The sequence below is a fragment of the Penicillium chrysogenum genome (genome assembly GCF_028827035.1).
Source record: "Penicillium chrysogenum strain IBT 35668 chromosome Unknown utg000001l_segment0_segment0, whole genome shotgun sequence".
Taxonomy (NCBI): domain Eukaryota; kingdom Fungi; phylum Ascomycota; class Eurotiomycetes; order Eurotiales; family Aspergillaceae; genus Penicillium; species Penicillium chrysogenum.
The window spans coordinates 8678678-8695478 of NW_026622749.1; the positions used below are offsets into that span (position 1 = coordinate 8678678).

At 51.7% G+C, this 16801-nt stretch overlaps 2 protein-coding genes across 2 annotated transcripts; one reads left to right on the plus strand and one right to left on the minus strand.

Annotated features, from left to right (window-relative positions):
* Positions 1–88: 88 nt before the first annotated feature.
* On the plus strand, positions 89–14903 carry N7489_003418 (AAA family ATPase midasin; the record flags this gene model as incomplete). Its single annotated transcript, XM_056709173.1, has 3 exons — positions 89–1228; positions 1291–8040; positions 8094–14903. The coding sequence occupies 3 exons, from the start codon at positions 89–91 to the stop codon at positions 14901–14903; spliced, it is 14700 nt and encodes a 4899-aa protein (XP_056573475.1).
* A 256-nt stretch (positions 14904–15159) lies between these two features.
* On the minus strand, positions 15160–16371 carry N7489_003419 (PRCC domain-containing protein; the record flags this gene model as incomplete). The annotated part of the gene is made up of 1 exon (XM_056709174.1): positions 15160–16371. The coding sequence occupies one exon, from the start codon at positions 16369–16371 to the stop codon at positions 15160–15162; it is 1212 nt and encodes a 403-aa protein (XP_056573476.1).
* Between the last annotated feature and the right edge of the window lie 430 nt (positions 16372–16801).

Genomic DNA, 16801 nt, shown 5'->3' on the forward strand with positions numbered 1-16801 from the left:
GAAAGAAAAAAAGTTGGAGCAAAAGCCGATGAAGCGGGATTCCTTCTCTTATTACAAACTTCACAGTCCCTCTTACGACCGGATAAACATGGATCGGAGGCCGGTCTATGAGAGGACTCTTACTGAGTCCGAACTGCTCGAGCAGCTTCCGAGTGGAATCTCGACTTTCATTCGGACTGCATCGGGGACTCAGCACCTCCACGCGCTTGCGCTTGGCGCATTAAACAACGAATTTACGGAGAGCATATTCAGACTCTACGAACCGATTTTTGTCGATCTTGCAGCTCGATGGCTTCAATCGGATTTACATGCTGACTACGTTCATGTATTAGCGGCATTTGCGCAGATTTTACCATTTGCGCCGCATCTGCGGTCGCTTGCCAGTCAATATGCCTCATCACAGACTGGACCTTTGGCGGCTTTGGCCGTGTCGAAGGAATTAACGCTGTTACAGTTGGACCAACCTACCATTAGACTTCTACTCCTCGCCCTCTTCCGACTTCTTTCGTTTGATCTTGAAACCTTCTCTCCCATCGTTTCACCGCTTCAACTTCAGTCCCTCTTCCAATCCCAAGACCGAGTGACACGATACCTTGCTGTACGATGCTTTGCCTTATATATGCACGCGGCGGATGCGGCAACAGAAAAAATGGTCCGCGTCAATACCGGAACCGAACCTATAGAAGGAGAGTGGGAAGGCACTCTAATCGATTACCGTGTGCTAGGACTGTGGGAAGAACGGCGATGGGAGACTCTTGGAAGAATTATCCGGGCCGAGAGGTCTTCCAGGACGGAAAGCAACACTTTGACGTTGATCGAGAGGACACGGGAATCTTTCACAACCAAGACCGCAGAGATTTGCGGAGTTTTGATTCCCAGGCTGAAAGATACGCCCCCGGCTCCTTCCGCTGTTGTCAAGACATCGACCACAGTTGGGAACCTGCGCCGGATTGCAGGGTCATTACTGGGGTGCAAGCCCATCCTGCTGGTCGGTTTGCCCAACTCGGGCAAGACCTCTTTGATTAACGACATTGCTGCGACGATGGGCCAAGCCGAAACTATGGTCACGCTTCACCTGAACGAGCAGACAGATGCAAAGAGTCTTCTTGGAATGTATGCCACTTCATCTGCCTCCGGATCCTTCTCTTGGCAACCCGGTGTATTGACCAAGGCTGCACGCGAAGGTCGCTGGGTGTTGATTGAAGACCTTGATCGTGCTCCATCTGAAGTAATGGGCCTCATTCTCCCGATCATTGAGAGGGGGAGCTAACCATCCCAAGCCGGAGGGAGCGAATCAAGTGTGCCGAGGGCTTCAAAATCATCGCAACCATGAAGTCATCGTACAACATTGCCGGCGAGGAGATCGCACCGAGTACTTCTATGCTCGGGAGCAGACTTTGGGAGAGAGTGCAAGTCAAGCCTCTTCCCGTGGATGAGATGCGTGATGTCATTCTGCAAAAGTTCTCCTTGCTTGAGTCTCGTGTGCCGACTCTCATGAATGTCTACGGACGAGTTTGCTCTGCGTTCCATGGAAGCCTGGCAATCAAGGGCTCCCAAGGTCGTACCCCAGGCTTCCGCGATTTGATCAAGTTATGCAGCCGCCTGCATAATCGCCTACACCGCGTGGGTGCGAAGACTGGCTATGAGCCCACGTCAGAAGGCACCGAGGATGAAATATTCCTTGACGTAGTTGACGTGTTCCTCAAATATCTGCCCGAGAAGTCAATGCAGAGCACTCTCGCCGCCGTTGTGGCCGAAGCACTCCAGATTTCTCCCCAGCGAGCGCAGTACTGTCTCAATGAGCGCACTCCCTCTTATACCGACAAGAACAACAGCCTTGTTCTTGGTAGAGAATCTTGCAACAAGATCAAAGTACCAAGTGGATCTGCATTAAAGCTTGCCGCAGCAGCTTCAAGCTTTGCTCCCACTCGAGCGGCATTGACCCTCATGGAACAGGTAGCTGCCTCAATCCAGATGGCAGAGCCTGTTTTACTCGTGGGAGAAACTGGTATCGGAAAGACCACAGTGATCCAGCATCTTGCATCTTTGATGCGCCAGAAACTCACAGTAGTGAATTTGTCACAACAGAGCGAAAGCACTGATTTGCTGGGTGGTTTCAAACCCGTCAATATTCGTACGATGGCAGTCCCAATGCTGGATGAATTCACCCAGCTCTTCGAGCTGACTTTCTCGGCCAAAAAGAACCAGAAGTTCTTGTCCTCAGTATCGAAGAGTGCCGCATCTTCCAATTGGGTACGATTGGTGACATTGTGGCATGAAGCCGTTCGTCTTGCAAATGGCGTGTTCAATCCCCCGAACGCCGCAGCGGAGAATGGCGATGAACAGCCGGCTAAAAAACGGAAGTTGGATTCTCCCAAATACCAGCACTTGCGGCAAAGATGGGAGAGCTTCGCGACCCAGCTCGGAGATTTCGAGGCCCAGGTCTCACAAGGTGATGCCAAATTTGCCTTCGCCTTTGTTCAAGGTAAGATTGTGAGAGCTCTGCGGAACGGCGAATGGGTTCTCCTGGATGAAGTGAACTTGGCTTCCCCTGATACCCTTGAGAATATTGCCAGTCTTCTTCACCATGGCAGTGAGGGAGCACCATCTGTTCTTCTCTCCGAGGCTGGCGATGTTGAGAGAGTCTTCGGCCACCCGGAATTCCGTATCTTTGGTGCTATGAACCCTGCAACAGATGCTGGAAAGAGAGATCTACCCCCAGGTCTGCGTTCCCGGTTCACCGAATTCTATGTGCACTCGCCTGATAGCGACTTGGATGATTTATTGGCATTGATTCAGAAATACCTCGGTGATTTGACAATCAGTGATCAGCGCGCTGTGCCAGATCTCGCACAGCTTTACATGGTGACCAAGAAGCTCAGCAACGAGAACAAACTTACCGATGGAGCTGGACAGCGACCTCATTTCAGTATCCGTACCCTTGTGCGTGCCTTGATCTATGTCATCGACCACGCACATGTTTATGGGCTACGCAGAGCAATGTTTGAGGGTTTCAGTATGAGTTTCTTGACCGTGCTGAGCTTGGTCTCGGAACGAGCTTTGATTCCTCTGCTTGAGCTTCATATTTTCGGAAACGCGAAGAACGCCAGGTCTCTTCTCGGACAGACCCCTCGCCCACCAACGGATGGCAATGATTATGTGCAATTCAAGCATTACTGGATGCGCCGCGGTCCTATGGTTCCGGAGGAGCAACCACACTACATCATCACCCCATTCATCGAGAAGAATCTCAAGAACTTGGTCCGGGCCAGTTCAACTCGGCGATTCCCCGTTCTTCTCCAAGGTCCGACTTCAGCAGGAAAGACGAGTATGATTGAGTATCTGGCAAAGGTCTCTGGAAACAAATTTGTACGAATCAACAACCACGAGCACACGGATCTGCAAGAGTACCTCGGATCTTACGTCTCCACGGACGATGGAAGCCTGCGTTATCAGGAGGGTGTGTTGGTGGAGGCACTGCGGAACGGTTATTGGATTGTGCTGGATGAGCTGAATCTGGCACCTTCTGATGTTCTTGAAGCTCTCAACCGACTCCTCGACGATAACCGCGAGCTTTTCATTCCCGAAACTCAAGAAGTTGTCCACCCGCACCCGAACTTCATGCTGTTTGCCACGCAAAATCCCGCTGGTCTGTACGGTGGCCGAAAGGTCCTGTCCCGTGCTTTCAGGAACCGTTTCCTCGAGCTGCACTTCGATGATATCCCAGAAAGCGAGCTGGAATTCATCCTGAAGGAACGTTCTCAGATCGCCCCCTCCTTCTGCACGCGGATTGTTGCTGTCTACCGGAAATTGTCCTTGTTGCGTCAGTCTAATCGACTATTCGAGCAAAAGAACAGTTTTGCCACACTGCGCGATCTTTTCCGATGGGCTCATCGTGAAGCCGATGATCGCGAGCAGCTAGCAGTCAACGGTTATATGCTTCTCGGCGAACGTGTTCGCAATCCACAAGAGAAAGCCGCTATCAAGGCCGTGATCGAGGAAGTGATGAAGGTAAAGCTGGACGAGGATACGTTGTATAGCACCGCAGAGCTGGAAAAGAATGCTCCCGGGATGAGCGAGCTTCCAGCCGGTATTGTGTGGACCAAAGCCATGAGGCGTCTATTCGTTCTCGTTTCGAAGGCCCTCAAGAACAACGAGCCGGTCCTTCTTGTCGGAGAAACTGGTTGCGGTAAAACCCAGCTTTGCCAGGCCGTCGCTGAAGCTTTCCGACGCGAGTTGTTCATTGTCAACGCTCATGTGAATCTGGAGACCGGTGACCTTATTGGTGCTCAACGGCCTATCCGAAACCGGGCTGCTATCGAGAAACAGCTTGTAGATGACCTTCAAATGCTCCTTCACGGGCAGCTAAGCGGCGCGTCTTTCGATGACTTGAAGCAGGAATTCACAGCATTAACTACGGAGCAGCGCCAAGCCAAGGATCAGCTTCTTTTGCGGAAGATTGAGAAGAACGCTATCCGTTGCAATGCCCTGTTTGAATGGTCTGACGGAAGCCTGATCACCGCCATGAAGACTGGTCAATTCTTCCTTCTTGATGAAATTTCTCTCGCGGATGACTCCGTTCTCGAAAGGCTTAACAGTGTTCTGGAACCCGCTAGGTCGATTCTTCTCGCCGAGAAGGGTCCCGTTGATTCAATGGTTGTGGCAGACGGCGGATTCCAATTTCTATCCACTATGAACCCCGGAGGTGATTACGGAAAACGTGAGCTTTCGGCTGCTCTTCGCAATCGTATGACAGAAATCTGGGCCCCTCAGCTGTCTGAGGATGAGGATATCCTGCCAATTCTTTCACAGAGATTGGACCTGAAGGAGGAGAAAGTGGCAAAGGCTATGCTGCAGTTCGCCAAGTGGTTCAAAGTAACCTTCCAGAACACCTCTGCCACATCGCTTTCCATCCGTGACCTTCTTGCCTGGGTTGACTTTGTCAACACTTGTCAAAGCGCAGACACCGCATTCGCTATCGTACAAGGTGCCGCAATGGTCTTCGTTGACACCTTGGGTGCTAACCCTGCTGCAATGCTTGCCATCTCTCTCAACAACCTCGAGGGTAACCGCAAGTCATGCCTCGCCAAGCTGAGTGAACTGTTCAATGTAGATGCTTCCAAGATCTACTGGGAATCGACCACTGTCTCCGCAGAACCTGGCGCTCTGCGTGTCGGCCCATTCGCTCTCCCTACAGTTGGCGCAGCAGACCCGGATCCTCAGTTCACAATGGATGCTCCAACCACAATCGCCAACTCCGTGAGAATTGCGCGTGGTTTGCAATCCTCGAAGCCTATTCTTATGGAAGGAAGCCCAGGTGTGGGTAAGACTACGCTTGTGACGGCTCTAGCCAGGGCTCTTGGCAAGCCTCTCACTCGAATCAACCTTTCGGAACAGACAGATCTTACAGATCTGTTCGGTTCAGACGTTCCGGTGGAAGGAGGAGACGTCGGCCAATTCACTTGGCGTGACGCACCATTCCTACGAGCCATGCAGCGTGGTGACTGGGTTCTGCTGGATGAAATGAACCTAGCCTCGCAATCTGTTCTTGAAGGTCTTAACTCTTGTCTAGATCATCGCCAGCAAGTGTATATCGCTGAGCTGGACCAGACGTTCAAAAGACACCCCGATTTCGTTCTCTTTGCTGCTCAGAACCCTCACCACCAGGGTGGTGGCAGAAAGGGCCTTCCTGCATCTTTCGTCAACCGATTCACAGTGGTTTACGCCGAGAGCTTCACTGATGGCGACTTGAAAACAATCTGTTCCAGGCTTTTCCCTGGCAGTCCCTCTCTGCAGACCGAGAGATTGGTGGATTTCATATCTCTCTTGAACCAAGCGATCACGCGAGATCGTCGGCTAGGAGCCATTGGCGGACCATGGGAAGTCAATCTGCGTGATATCCAGCGATGGCTTCAACTCGCCGACCGAGGAAACCTGCAGATCCAGACCAAGCACTTCCTTGATGTCGTTATCAGTCAGCGATTCAGAAGCGAAGCGGATCGTAACGTGGTGTCTCAGATTTATGATCGTGTTTTCGCAGACTCTGACACTGGCTCGAAGAGCTACTTCCATAATCTCACACCCGAGTACTTGCAGGTCGGCCTGGGCATTTTGACCCGTGACCCTCTGCTGCAGCGCTTGGCCGAGCCAAACATGAAGATTTTACCAAAGGACCTTCACATTATCGAGTCACTCATCCTGTGTATCGATAACTCCTGGCCGAGCATTCTAGTTGGTCCTGCTGGATGTGGCAAAACTACTCTCATCAGAAAGCTGGCAGCGGTTAACGGTGCAAACCTTGTCGAGCTGGCTCTGAGTGCTGACACTGATACTATGGATCTCATTGGTGGATTCGAACAAATCGATCATCGTAGAGAGGTTTCAGGCTTTGTCCATGATATTGAGATGTTCTTGCGGAACCAGCTCATCCACTGCTTTGCTTCAGGGGATGTGTCTGATGTTGTGATTTCTGCACTCCGCATCTGCGAGCATTTCCAGTCTGCAGATATCTCACTGGAAAATGTCATCCGCTCGCTTTCCAGTCTTTGCCAGTCTTCTTCTGACCCGGCCTACAAACAATTCCTCGAGAGAGCCCAGAACTTGTTGAATGCTATTCAACAATCTGATAAGATGAAGGTTGGATTTGAATGGACAGAAGGTGTTCTCACTCAGGCTGTCCAGCATGGAAATTGGGTTATTCTCGACAATGCCAACCTTTGCAACCCATCCGTCCTTGACCGATTAAATTCTTTGACGGAGCCGAATGGCACACTCATTCTCAATGAGCAACGGACAGAGGATGGATCTGCCAAGATCATCACGCCCCATCCCAATTTCAGAATCTTCTTGACCATGGATCCCCGCAATGGCGAGTTGTCCCGTGCCATGAGGAACCGTTGTACCGAAATCTGTTTCTTGCCAAGCGAGCTTCAAGACATCCAAGCTCCTGTTGGCCCATCTTACACTTGCGAATCCTTCCTCTATCGACTGCGCCATATTTGGAACTTGGATACCTCCTTGCCATCGTCTGCCTTTGAAGACGCCCTTGAGGTGTGCTTCGATCATCTTTCACCAGCGGATTTGGCCTACCTCCAACAGTCGCCAAGCAACAGTGTGGCTCTCAACTCCGAGAACAACGGAGAAAAGAAGCCATCCAATGTTCTGCAGCGTTATATCTCTTTGTTCCATGACAACAACCAATGGAAGCCGCTTGAGATCGCCAACGGCGAGATTGTGCTTGGAGGAGCTCGCCTGGGTATCCGCGGAATGTTGCAACCTCTTCACCCGCTCACAAACGAGCCTCTCATTGCTATTGCGGGAGCCAGTGATTTCCGGTCTAGTTTGGTAGTCTTGGCTTATCTCCAGGAGTTGAGACTGGATATCCATCGCCTCAGGGAAGGTTTAATTCAAGCCGATGTATCTGGCAAAGAGCTCAAGCCTAGCCAAATGACACGTTTGGAGCGGTCATTGGCATCTGAGCGGATCCCTGCATTGATGAAAGACACGACGCAACCTGTTGCATCGTTCTTGTCTGATTGTGGCCAGGCTTTGTATGATTACATCCAGTCGTTGGATCAGATCTCTCTCCAAGGCCCTGTAATAATCGCAGCCCTTCGGACCGTGATCTGTCTATGTTGGGACATCTACAGAGCTACCGGGGTGAGCCAGGTCGATGAAGGTGAATTCCAAGTCTACCTCCAGATGGGCCGGAAGATTTGTGGGTCGTTGCTCGACTCGTCGCCTCTCCTCAAACCACTTCAGGTCGCTTTGTCACAAGCTCTGGATCGGTTCCAGGAAGGCTGGGCTTTGACATCCGGTCTTAGCATGCAAAGAATCTGGGATTCTTGGAGACATGTCACCCCTATCTCTCAAGATAAGTTGGATTCTCTGACCGAGTTGGAATCAACAGTCTTTGAGTTTACAACTTTGGCTTTGCAAACCCGCGTGGAATTGTCTCAATTGAGTCGTGTTCGTGATTCATTGATTGACGCTCAGCGATTCATCCTTCTGGACGGCGCTGATGGTGACGTACTTGTTCAGGTATTTTCGATCTATGTCAACCTTGAATAATTATATATGCTGACTATCAATAGGGTATCAAACAAACCGTCGCTGAGCTATCTCATGCAGTTCGACGCTCAGAGTCAACCGAGTATCCATACTTTGCCAATGATTTCGAAGCTCTTTGCCAGTACCACGACATCTCCTCATTCTTCCGAAAACCAGTCAATGATACAGTCATTCAGACAGTTATGCCACTCCTCGCTGGTCGTGCGGCTCGTCCGTTGGACGCATCGAATTTCCAGAGCGACGCGCCAAATATTCTCCATAGGATCTCGCTATTTGCGGGTTCTTCAAGCAAATCCGAGTCTGCGCTTGCTACTGGTGGCATTATCTCTCTGTCGCTATTGGATAGGCTGACAGCTATCGGCAATACAAAATTGGGCCAGATGGACATGCTGGAGGCAGAGAAACAAGCGCTCTCCAAGGCTATTTCCCTGAGCAGTCAACAGATCGCAACAGATCAGTCCATGGACCTCAGACGTACTGTCGCTAAGCTCACAGGAGAACTGGTGGCTTGTCATCGGGAGTTCTTCGAGCCTCGCTCAGCCGAGGAAATCATCTCGATTCTGCAAGGAATCCAAAACGGGGATCTTTGCGTTCAACAGCCACCTATCGAGATTGAACTGGACCGAAGTTTGCCAAATGGTCACTTCCTCAAGCCCCTCGCTGAGCAGGCTCTACCAACCCTTATTTCATCCCTGCAAGCACAGCCATCAAGCCAGCAGCAGAGCATTCGAACCACCGGACTGGCAGCGGTACAGCTGGCAGTCATTCTTCTGCGTCTGTTTGTGCCCGACAAGACATTTGACCCTTCTCTCGGCCTCGTTGTGCAGCGCAAACGCCACTCTCAACGCCTGCAAGAATACACCGCCAAGTCTGCAGCAATTCTTGCCTTTGAGAAGTCTTTCACCAGCCAGATTGCCAACCTCCGGTCTGAGCTCTTGCACAATGAAATTCGTGATCTGGGTTCCGCTCCGCCTCCTTCACTGGTAAACCGGCCCCAGCAGTCCCAATTGAGTCTCTTGCAGGGAGAGTTCGTCAACTTGATCAACTCTGTCCTTAACAGAGACCCGGAGCAAATGGTCCGTTCTGCCGAATCTTCGCAGTCCCAAGATATGATCCAGCTTCTGCGCAATAACATCAAACAATTGAGCAGTCGTCTCAGCACTCACTACAGATCTTATGATGACATCACAGTGCCTGTGGTTCGTTTCTTGCAGCTTTTGGACCTTGGTGTGTTCCTGGCCTCTAGCCGACCGGAACAGTCTAGCGGTATTCCTGATATTCAGTCTCTGAGCGAGCGAACACCCTTCTTAGGAGGTATCCATCACCCCGTTTTTATTCAGAATGATCAAAAGGCCCCTGGCACCCCGAAGAATGCGAACGAAATGCGCCTTCAGGAACTGTCGGCCCTTTGGGCAACCAAGGATGCGGATCCCACGGTCTTGAATACAAAGGCTGGACGGGAGATTATCCGCCGTGTTTTCGCTGATTTCCATCAATTATGGAAGGCCAAGCTTGAAGAAGATCGGGAACATGAAGCTGAAAAGGGAGAGTTATACCGCTTTAAGGGGTCCTGGGAAGAGGAAGAAGAAGTCAACGAAGCCGAGCTACACGCTCTCTTCCCTACATTCGATGAAGGATCAGATGAAGACACAGAAACAACCGATGGCGTTGACCGTATTGACCCCAAGAGCATCGCTCTCCGGCTTGCCTCGCTTCATGCAAACATCGTCTCGAATGAGCGCAGTGGAACTGCATTGACTACCTTTGTCAAGCAATCAGGCCATCTTTTGGGCTCGATTTGGTCTGACAACAAGGATTCATTCTCCCCGATGTCACCCCAAAACCATCTTCCTGCAGTTCTTCTGCTTCTTGATGATGCCATAGGTGAGGGGTCCGACAATCACCAGAAGAATTACAACTTCTACACTGATTCGAATCTTGGAGAGGCAAGGAAGCTGGTTGCTCTCGCGCTTTCTGTTCAAGCCCGCTTTGCCCAGATACAAAAAGCCTGGCCTGAACATACTGTCCTCGCTGATGTCATTCAATGCTGCGTGGAAATCCTTCAGTTCAAGCACACTGAACCTGTTGCCAAGTTCATGACCAAGGTTGAGAAGCTTCATTCCTTCGTACATGAGTGGCAGACCGTGGCCAGCAGAGAATATTCGGCTGTTACTGTCTACAATGAGATTACAAGTACTCTCATTAGCTGGCGCCGTCTTGAGCTGTCAACTTGGGCCAAGCTCTTGGATATCGAGAAAGAGAGATGCGAGGACGAGGTGAGTGCTTGGTGGTTTATCGCCTATGAGGCACTTATCGGCGCTCCGATCATGATGGCCGAGGCAGGCGAGCAGGATATGACCGAACACACCCAAAACTTGGTCTTGACCCTGGAGCAATTCTTCAAGTCTACGACTACAGGCCAGTTTGCTCGCCGTCTACAGCTTGTTGCCAACTTCCAAGCACTGCTTGAGGTCTTCACCGCAGATTATCCCTGCCTCAAGAAGCTTGTCTCTGCCTTGGACAACTTCCTCCACCACTACGGACCCTTCCAGCCTGGAGTGGACAAGTATCTAACGGAGAAGAGATCCGCTCTTGAGAAGGATATCAAGGAGCAGATTCAGCTTGCAAGCTGGAAAGATGTCAACATTGTGGCTTTGAAGGAAAGCGCTAGAAGGTCGCATGTCAAGCTATTCAAGCTGGTTCGAAAGTACCGTGCAGCTCTTGGCCAGCCGGTTCAATCGATCCTTGAAGCAGGCCTTCCGGAAAGCACTGAGGAGATCACTTCCATGTCCCAAGCAGAGCCAGTCCGCCCTACTGCGACGTTCCCTGAGGCAATGGCCGTTTGCCAAAATGACAAGAATCTGTGGTCCACTCGACCGCTCAGATTCCAGAAGCCGGATGGAACAGCCAACAACATGATGAATTTGTATTCGTCAATTCCAGCCGAGTTCGACATTGCGAAGGACCTCGACAGCTTCATCGTCTCAGTGATTGAAAGCATGAATGAGTTCAAGTCTAAGACACCCAAGGTCCTGAACGAAGACAACAAGGACGACGTCCAGCACCTCAAGTCCCAGAAACGCCGCCTCTATGCTGAGACCCTCAAGCAACTATATGAGATGGGTGTGAAACGTAATGCTGGATCGAGCGTGATCGAAACTCAAGAAACAGTTCCACAGGTTCTCGCCACTAGTGCCGCCTTTGAGGCTGGCGCTGCAACCTCGACGGCAGTTCAGAGTGCCGACTGGTACTTCCACAGACTTCTGGATCTCCTGCCTAAGGCCCGCCTAGCAGCTCGCAACTATTCCGAGGAGCTGAGCAATGTCGAAGTCCACAGAAGCATGGGGTCTATTGAGCATCTCATTTTCACTGTCCGCCGTCAGAGAGGTGTCATTTCGCCTGCACTCACAGGCTTGGGCAATTTGAAGTCCACGCTTGACAAGGTGCAGAACCTTTGGACAGCGGCTTCAAACTCTCTGTCGCAAGACCATGCGTCTGCATCGGAAGAGCGAGCCAATCTGGCCAGAACCGTGGCTTGGCTAGCTCCTATTCTTGGACTGGCTGCAATGATCATTGGAGTGCATTCCAAGTTCTCAGGAATTGATGCATCTAAGATCGTGGAACAGCTCCGCGCCAAAAAGGCATCCTTCGATAGCCTACGCAAGTCGCACGAAGCCCTTCCTATGCTTCCCACCAGGATTGCGTCTAACGCAAACTACGAGATCGCGCAGCAGACCCAATCATCGCTTGATGAATTGACTGCCGACTTGAAGAAATGGAGCAAAGTTCGCCCTGACTTGTCCTTCGCGCTGGACCAAATCACACCTTGGGTCAATGCAAACATCGCTGCTCTCCCTGAGGCCAATGATAAGAACAGCCTATCCATTCAAGCCTTTGATAGCAGCCTCTTAACGGCCGTTGACAAGATGCTCATCGGCCTCCAGAAGCTCAAAGATGTGCCTTCTGCCATCACCTTTGATGGATTGCTGTCGAGGAGTGATGAGTTCTTCTCTCGCGGTATCAAGGCTGTCCATCTCACCGAGATCACCACCGCACTGGAGAAGGTCCTTGATCAATTGCACTGCCTGCAAGACCATTCCGCTGGCGGCCTCTCCGTTGCTGCCGCACTGGTCACTAGTATCTTGCCTATCGCCAACAGATACTACCAAATCTGCCGGGATCTGGCCGATCGGTTCATTGCCGTCCATCGCGAGATCTGTAAGACATCCTACATCCTGACTAAGACCTTCAAGCAAGTCGCCTCCGAAGGCTTCTGCAGTCCTGCCGAAGCATCCCAAGATCAAAGCAAGGAGGGCCAGATGGAAAGTGGAACAGGTCTCGGCGAAGGTGAAGGCGCGGAAGACATCAGCAAAGATGTTGGAGATGACGAAGATCTGTCTGAATTGGCGCAACAAGAGAACAAGAAAGAGGACGGTGATGATGAAATGGACGATTCCAAGGATGCTGTCAACATGGATCAGGAAGACTTGGAAGGTGATGCCGAGGACCGCAAGGACGAGGAGGAGAACGACGACAGTGCCGACGAAGGAGACGACGATATCGACGAAGAGACAGGAAGCGTCGATGACCTCGATCCAGGTGCTGTGGACGAAAAGCTCTGGGACGGTGGCAATGACGAGCAGCAGAAAGATACCGAAAACGAAGAAGGAAAGGGCCAATCAGAGGCCGAGCAACAAGCTGCTGCTCAGGAAGAGAAGGGCAACAAGGATGGTGAAAAGGGCGAAGAGAAGCAAAAGGAAGGAGAGGAAGAGGAAGAAGAAACGGAAGATGAAGAAGCCCCCGAAGACGAGGGCGAGGCAGTTGGCCGCGAGGAAATGGACGTCACCGATCCTCAAGCGAAGGAAGAAGAAACACTTGAACTTCCCGAGGAAATGCAACTTGATGATGGTGAAGGCAAGGATGACAATGGCGAAGATGACGATGATATGGATGATGTTGACGATGATTTCGGTCCTGCCCCCGAAGAAGAAGGGAAGGTCGAAGATGCCGATGATAATGCCGGCGAAGAAGACGCCGAGGCGGCCCCAGAGGATCAAGTGCCAGGCGAGGAAGATGAAGAAATGGCTGATGATGCGGAGGATACTAATGAAGGCGAAGCCGGAGAAGAGGAGAAAGAGGAAGCTGGTGGAGAAGATCCCGAGGAGCCTGAGCAAGACGACTTCCTCGCACAGCGCGATGAGGATGATGCCGCAGGTGACAACGTCGCTCCCAGTGAAGCTGTCACTGGCGGGCTCGGAGCCGAGCAAGACCAAAATGAAGAAAAGGGTGCCTCAGGTGACGCTCAGCAGGAAAGCGGCTCGACTGATCCCACTGCCAATCTCGACCAACAGACAGGTGCTGCCAAGGATAGCGAGGAAAGCCAGCCCAGCCGGGACGCTGCTGGCGGCGAAGATCACGGGCCAGATGAACCTCAGATGCAGGCATTCAAGAAGCTCGGTGATATCCTTGAGCAATGGCATCGACGACAAAAGGAGATCCTCAACCCGTCCCAAGAGGATGAGGAATCCCAGCCTATGCCCCAAGACACCGACATGGCCGACGCGGACTTCGAGCATCTGAAGGATGACGACGATGCCGCAGACACCCAGGCCCTTGGACAAGCAAACGACGATCAAACGCAAGCCCTTGACCAAAGCAAGGGTGTGGAGTCCGACATCAAGCCTGGTGAGAACGATGTTCTCCCAGACGTGTCGGATGAGCAGCAAGATGCCGTGGACAACCAGCTTGAGGATGAGATGCAAATCGACCGCGAGACCATTCCTACCGAGGGCGAGTCCGCCGGTGCCTTCATTCCTGGCGGTCAATCATCCCACGATCGCGCAGATGGAGCACAAGGCACCGAAGAAGTGGACGAGGAGCTTGACGAAGTCGACTCACAACTCGCAGCGATCCACCTCTCCTCTTCGCTCCCCCCGTTAACCCCAGAAGACGAAGCCCGCCGCCTCTGGTCGCACTACGAGTCCGCCACGAATGATCTCTCCCTCTCCCTGACCGAACAACTCCGTCTCATTCTCGCCCCGACAATGGCCACCAAGCTCCGCGGTGACTTCCGTACCGGAAAGCGGCTGAACATCAAACGTATCATCCCCTACATCGCATCCCAGTACAAGCGTGACAAGATCTGGATGCGCCGCTCTATCCCCTCAAAGCGCAACTACCAGATCATGCTGGCTGTCGACGACAGCAAGTCCATGCTGGAAAGCGGCAGTGGCCAGCTCGCCTTCGAGACACTCGCCCTCGTTGCGAAGAGTCTGAGCATGCTGGAAGCTGGCGACCTGTGTGTCCTTGGCTTCGGTAACGAAGACCACGTTCGTGTCGCTCATGAGTTCGGAAAGCCCTTTTCCTCTGAGGCTGGCTCCCAGGTCTTCCAGCACTTCAGCTACCAGCAAACTGGTACCAATGTGCGCAAGCTGATCGCCGATTCTATCGCCCTCTTCCGTGAGGCTCGCTGGAAGCGCTCGCCTGGCTCTGGCTCTGCCGATCTCTGGCAGCTTCAGTTGATTATCTCGGATGGTATCTGTGAAGATCACGATACTATTCGCCGCCTTGTTCGACAGGCGCTTGAGGAGCGCATCATGGTTGTCTTCATTATCGTCGATGCTGTCAAGGGTAGCTCCATCCTTGACCTCTCGCAGGCTAGCTTCGAGGCCGATCCTGACTCTGGCGGTGAGATGAAGCTCAAGATGAAGCGATACCTCGAGGACTTCCCCTTCCCTTACTACCTCGTCGTTCGTGATGTGAGCGAATTGCCCTCTGTTTTGGCTACTGCACTCAAGCAGTGGTTCGCTGAAGTTGTGGATGTGTCGTCTTGATACTCCAAAAAATAAAAGGAGTTGGAATTGTCTATTTTGGAGTTATTTTGTTACATTTCATGGCGTTGGATGATTGCATGTCTTTTCTTTTGTATATGGATGATACCTAGGTAGATCTTAGAGATACATATCAGCTAAATGTACATTTTTAATTGTTTATTCAAATTGCCGTATGTCATTCCCTACAAAGTGGTATGGTATCTCAATGCTAATGCGCTTGACAAAATTCCCCAGAACGGCCTTATGTATGCTAAAACTACCATCCATACTTGGATCCAGCTTCCTTCTTGTTTCTCCGGCCTGTTGCAAAGCTTTCTTCCAAAGCTTCCTTCTGCGAGCTTGCAACATTGAGCAGTTGCTGGAGAGTATGCTTGCCCGGCGCAATGGCGCGCACGGGGTTGTGCTGTGCTCCGGCCAGCTCGCCTTGCGCCAGAACCTGGTTCGATGCGTATTCCTCGTCTGTGTTGAACGTACGCACCTGTGACTGTGACGGCATGGCATTTCGACCGAAGAGCTGGCGTCTTTCGGCCTTGGACAAGTTCAGATCATTGGCAATGCTGTCCAAGGACGATGTAGGATTGGTTGATACTGTTGCCGTTGAATGCTCCATGGCGATTGGTGTGTGCTCGGCGAGTTCTGGGTCAGCTGCTGGTACTTCTTCGCCTTCGGCGTTGTATACCAGCGGCTGGTAGGTTGCTGATGATCCAGGCGTCGGGGCTGGCTGAGAAGTGGGCTCGTCCGAGGATAGGGAGAAGAGACTGACTTTGGGTTTTGGTGGTGGAGGTGCGGGTGAAGGTGCAGGGGCAGGGGCAGGGGTTTGCTGTAGAGGCTGAGCAGGTTTCGGCGCCGCTGACAACGAAGGTGTTGGTTGTTCGGCAACCTTGGTGGTCTTTCTCTTCTTTTGAGGTCGTCCGACGGACAACGGTCTGAACATCATCGGGTTTCCTTGCAATTTAACCTCCGCTGGGGGCTCCATTGTCTCCGCCGTTGCTTCTGATGCAGCGTCGGTTTTTGAGCCAGGTGCAGGTATGGTGTCCTCTGCATTTCCACCCGCTAGATTTTCGAAGGCGTAATCATTCTTCATCTCCGCATCAGCTGTGCGATCAAATCCAGGGCCTGCTCCTGTTTTGAGACTAAACACTTTTCGTGTTGTCGCCACTGGAGCTTTCTTTTCGGCTGTTCGTTTCGGGGCTGGAAGGAAAGCGTTGAACCCCGAAAGGCCTCCTCCACCCAAACGAGCCTTTTTGCGCGGACCATCTTCTGTGTCTTCGCCGGATGGGTGTTCAGGTTTGATTTCTGGAATCGCGACGCGGATCTTGGCCGGGTTATTGGGGTCGATCTGGAACCCAGTTTTGGAGCCTAACTTCTTTGCTTTGCTAACTTGGGGTGCCTTGCTAACCTGGGGTGCGGGTGTAGTGTCTGGCTCGGCGTCTGAGCCTTCGGAGTCGGAGTAGCCTACTAGCGCCATGGTGGGAGGGTTATGTTGTTGTTGTTTCCTTGGGATTTGAGAGATTGGAGTTGGCGACAAGTTAAATTATTAGCCGCCTGGGTTTCCAGGCATCAATTAATTACATAAGCATATCATCCGGCCACGGGGCCACGGGTATCTCGATTGAGATGGAAAAAGGACAGGACATTACATAGTGGACTAGGGGACGGGATGGAATGGACCAAAGAGAAAAAATGTCCGAAAACACAGGCTCAAACTCACTTTAGACAGTGAAACAGCATGATCGCATCACTTTGTAACGTCATCGCATCCGGCTTCTCCGCTTCTATGGAGGTTAGTAGGGTCATACATTGGACAATGGTGTTCATAGACATTGATAGCCACTTTGAATGATCTCAATTGAGCCTTTGAATTTGATTTGATATACATAGTAGTTTTGGAAGGTACC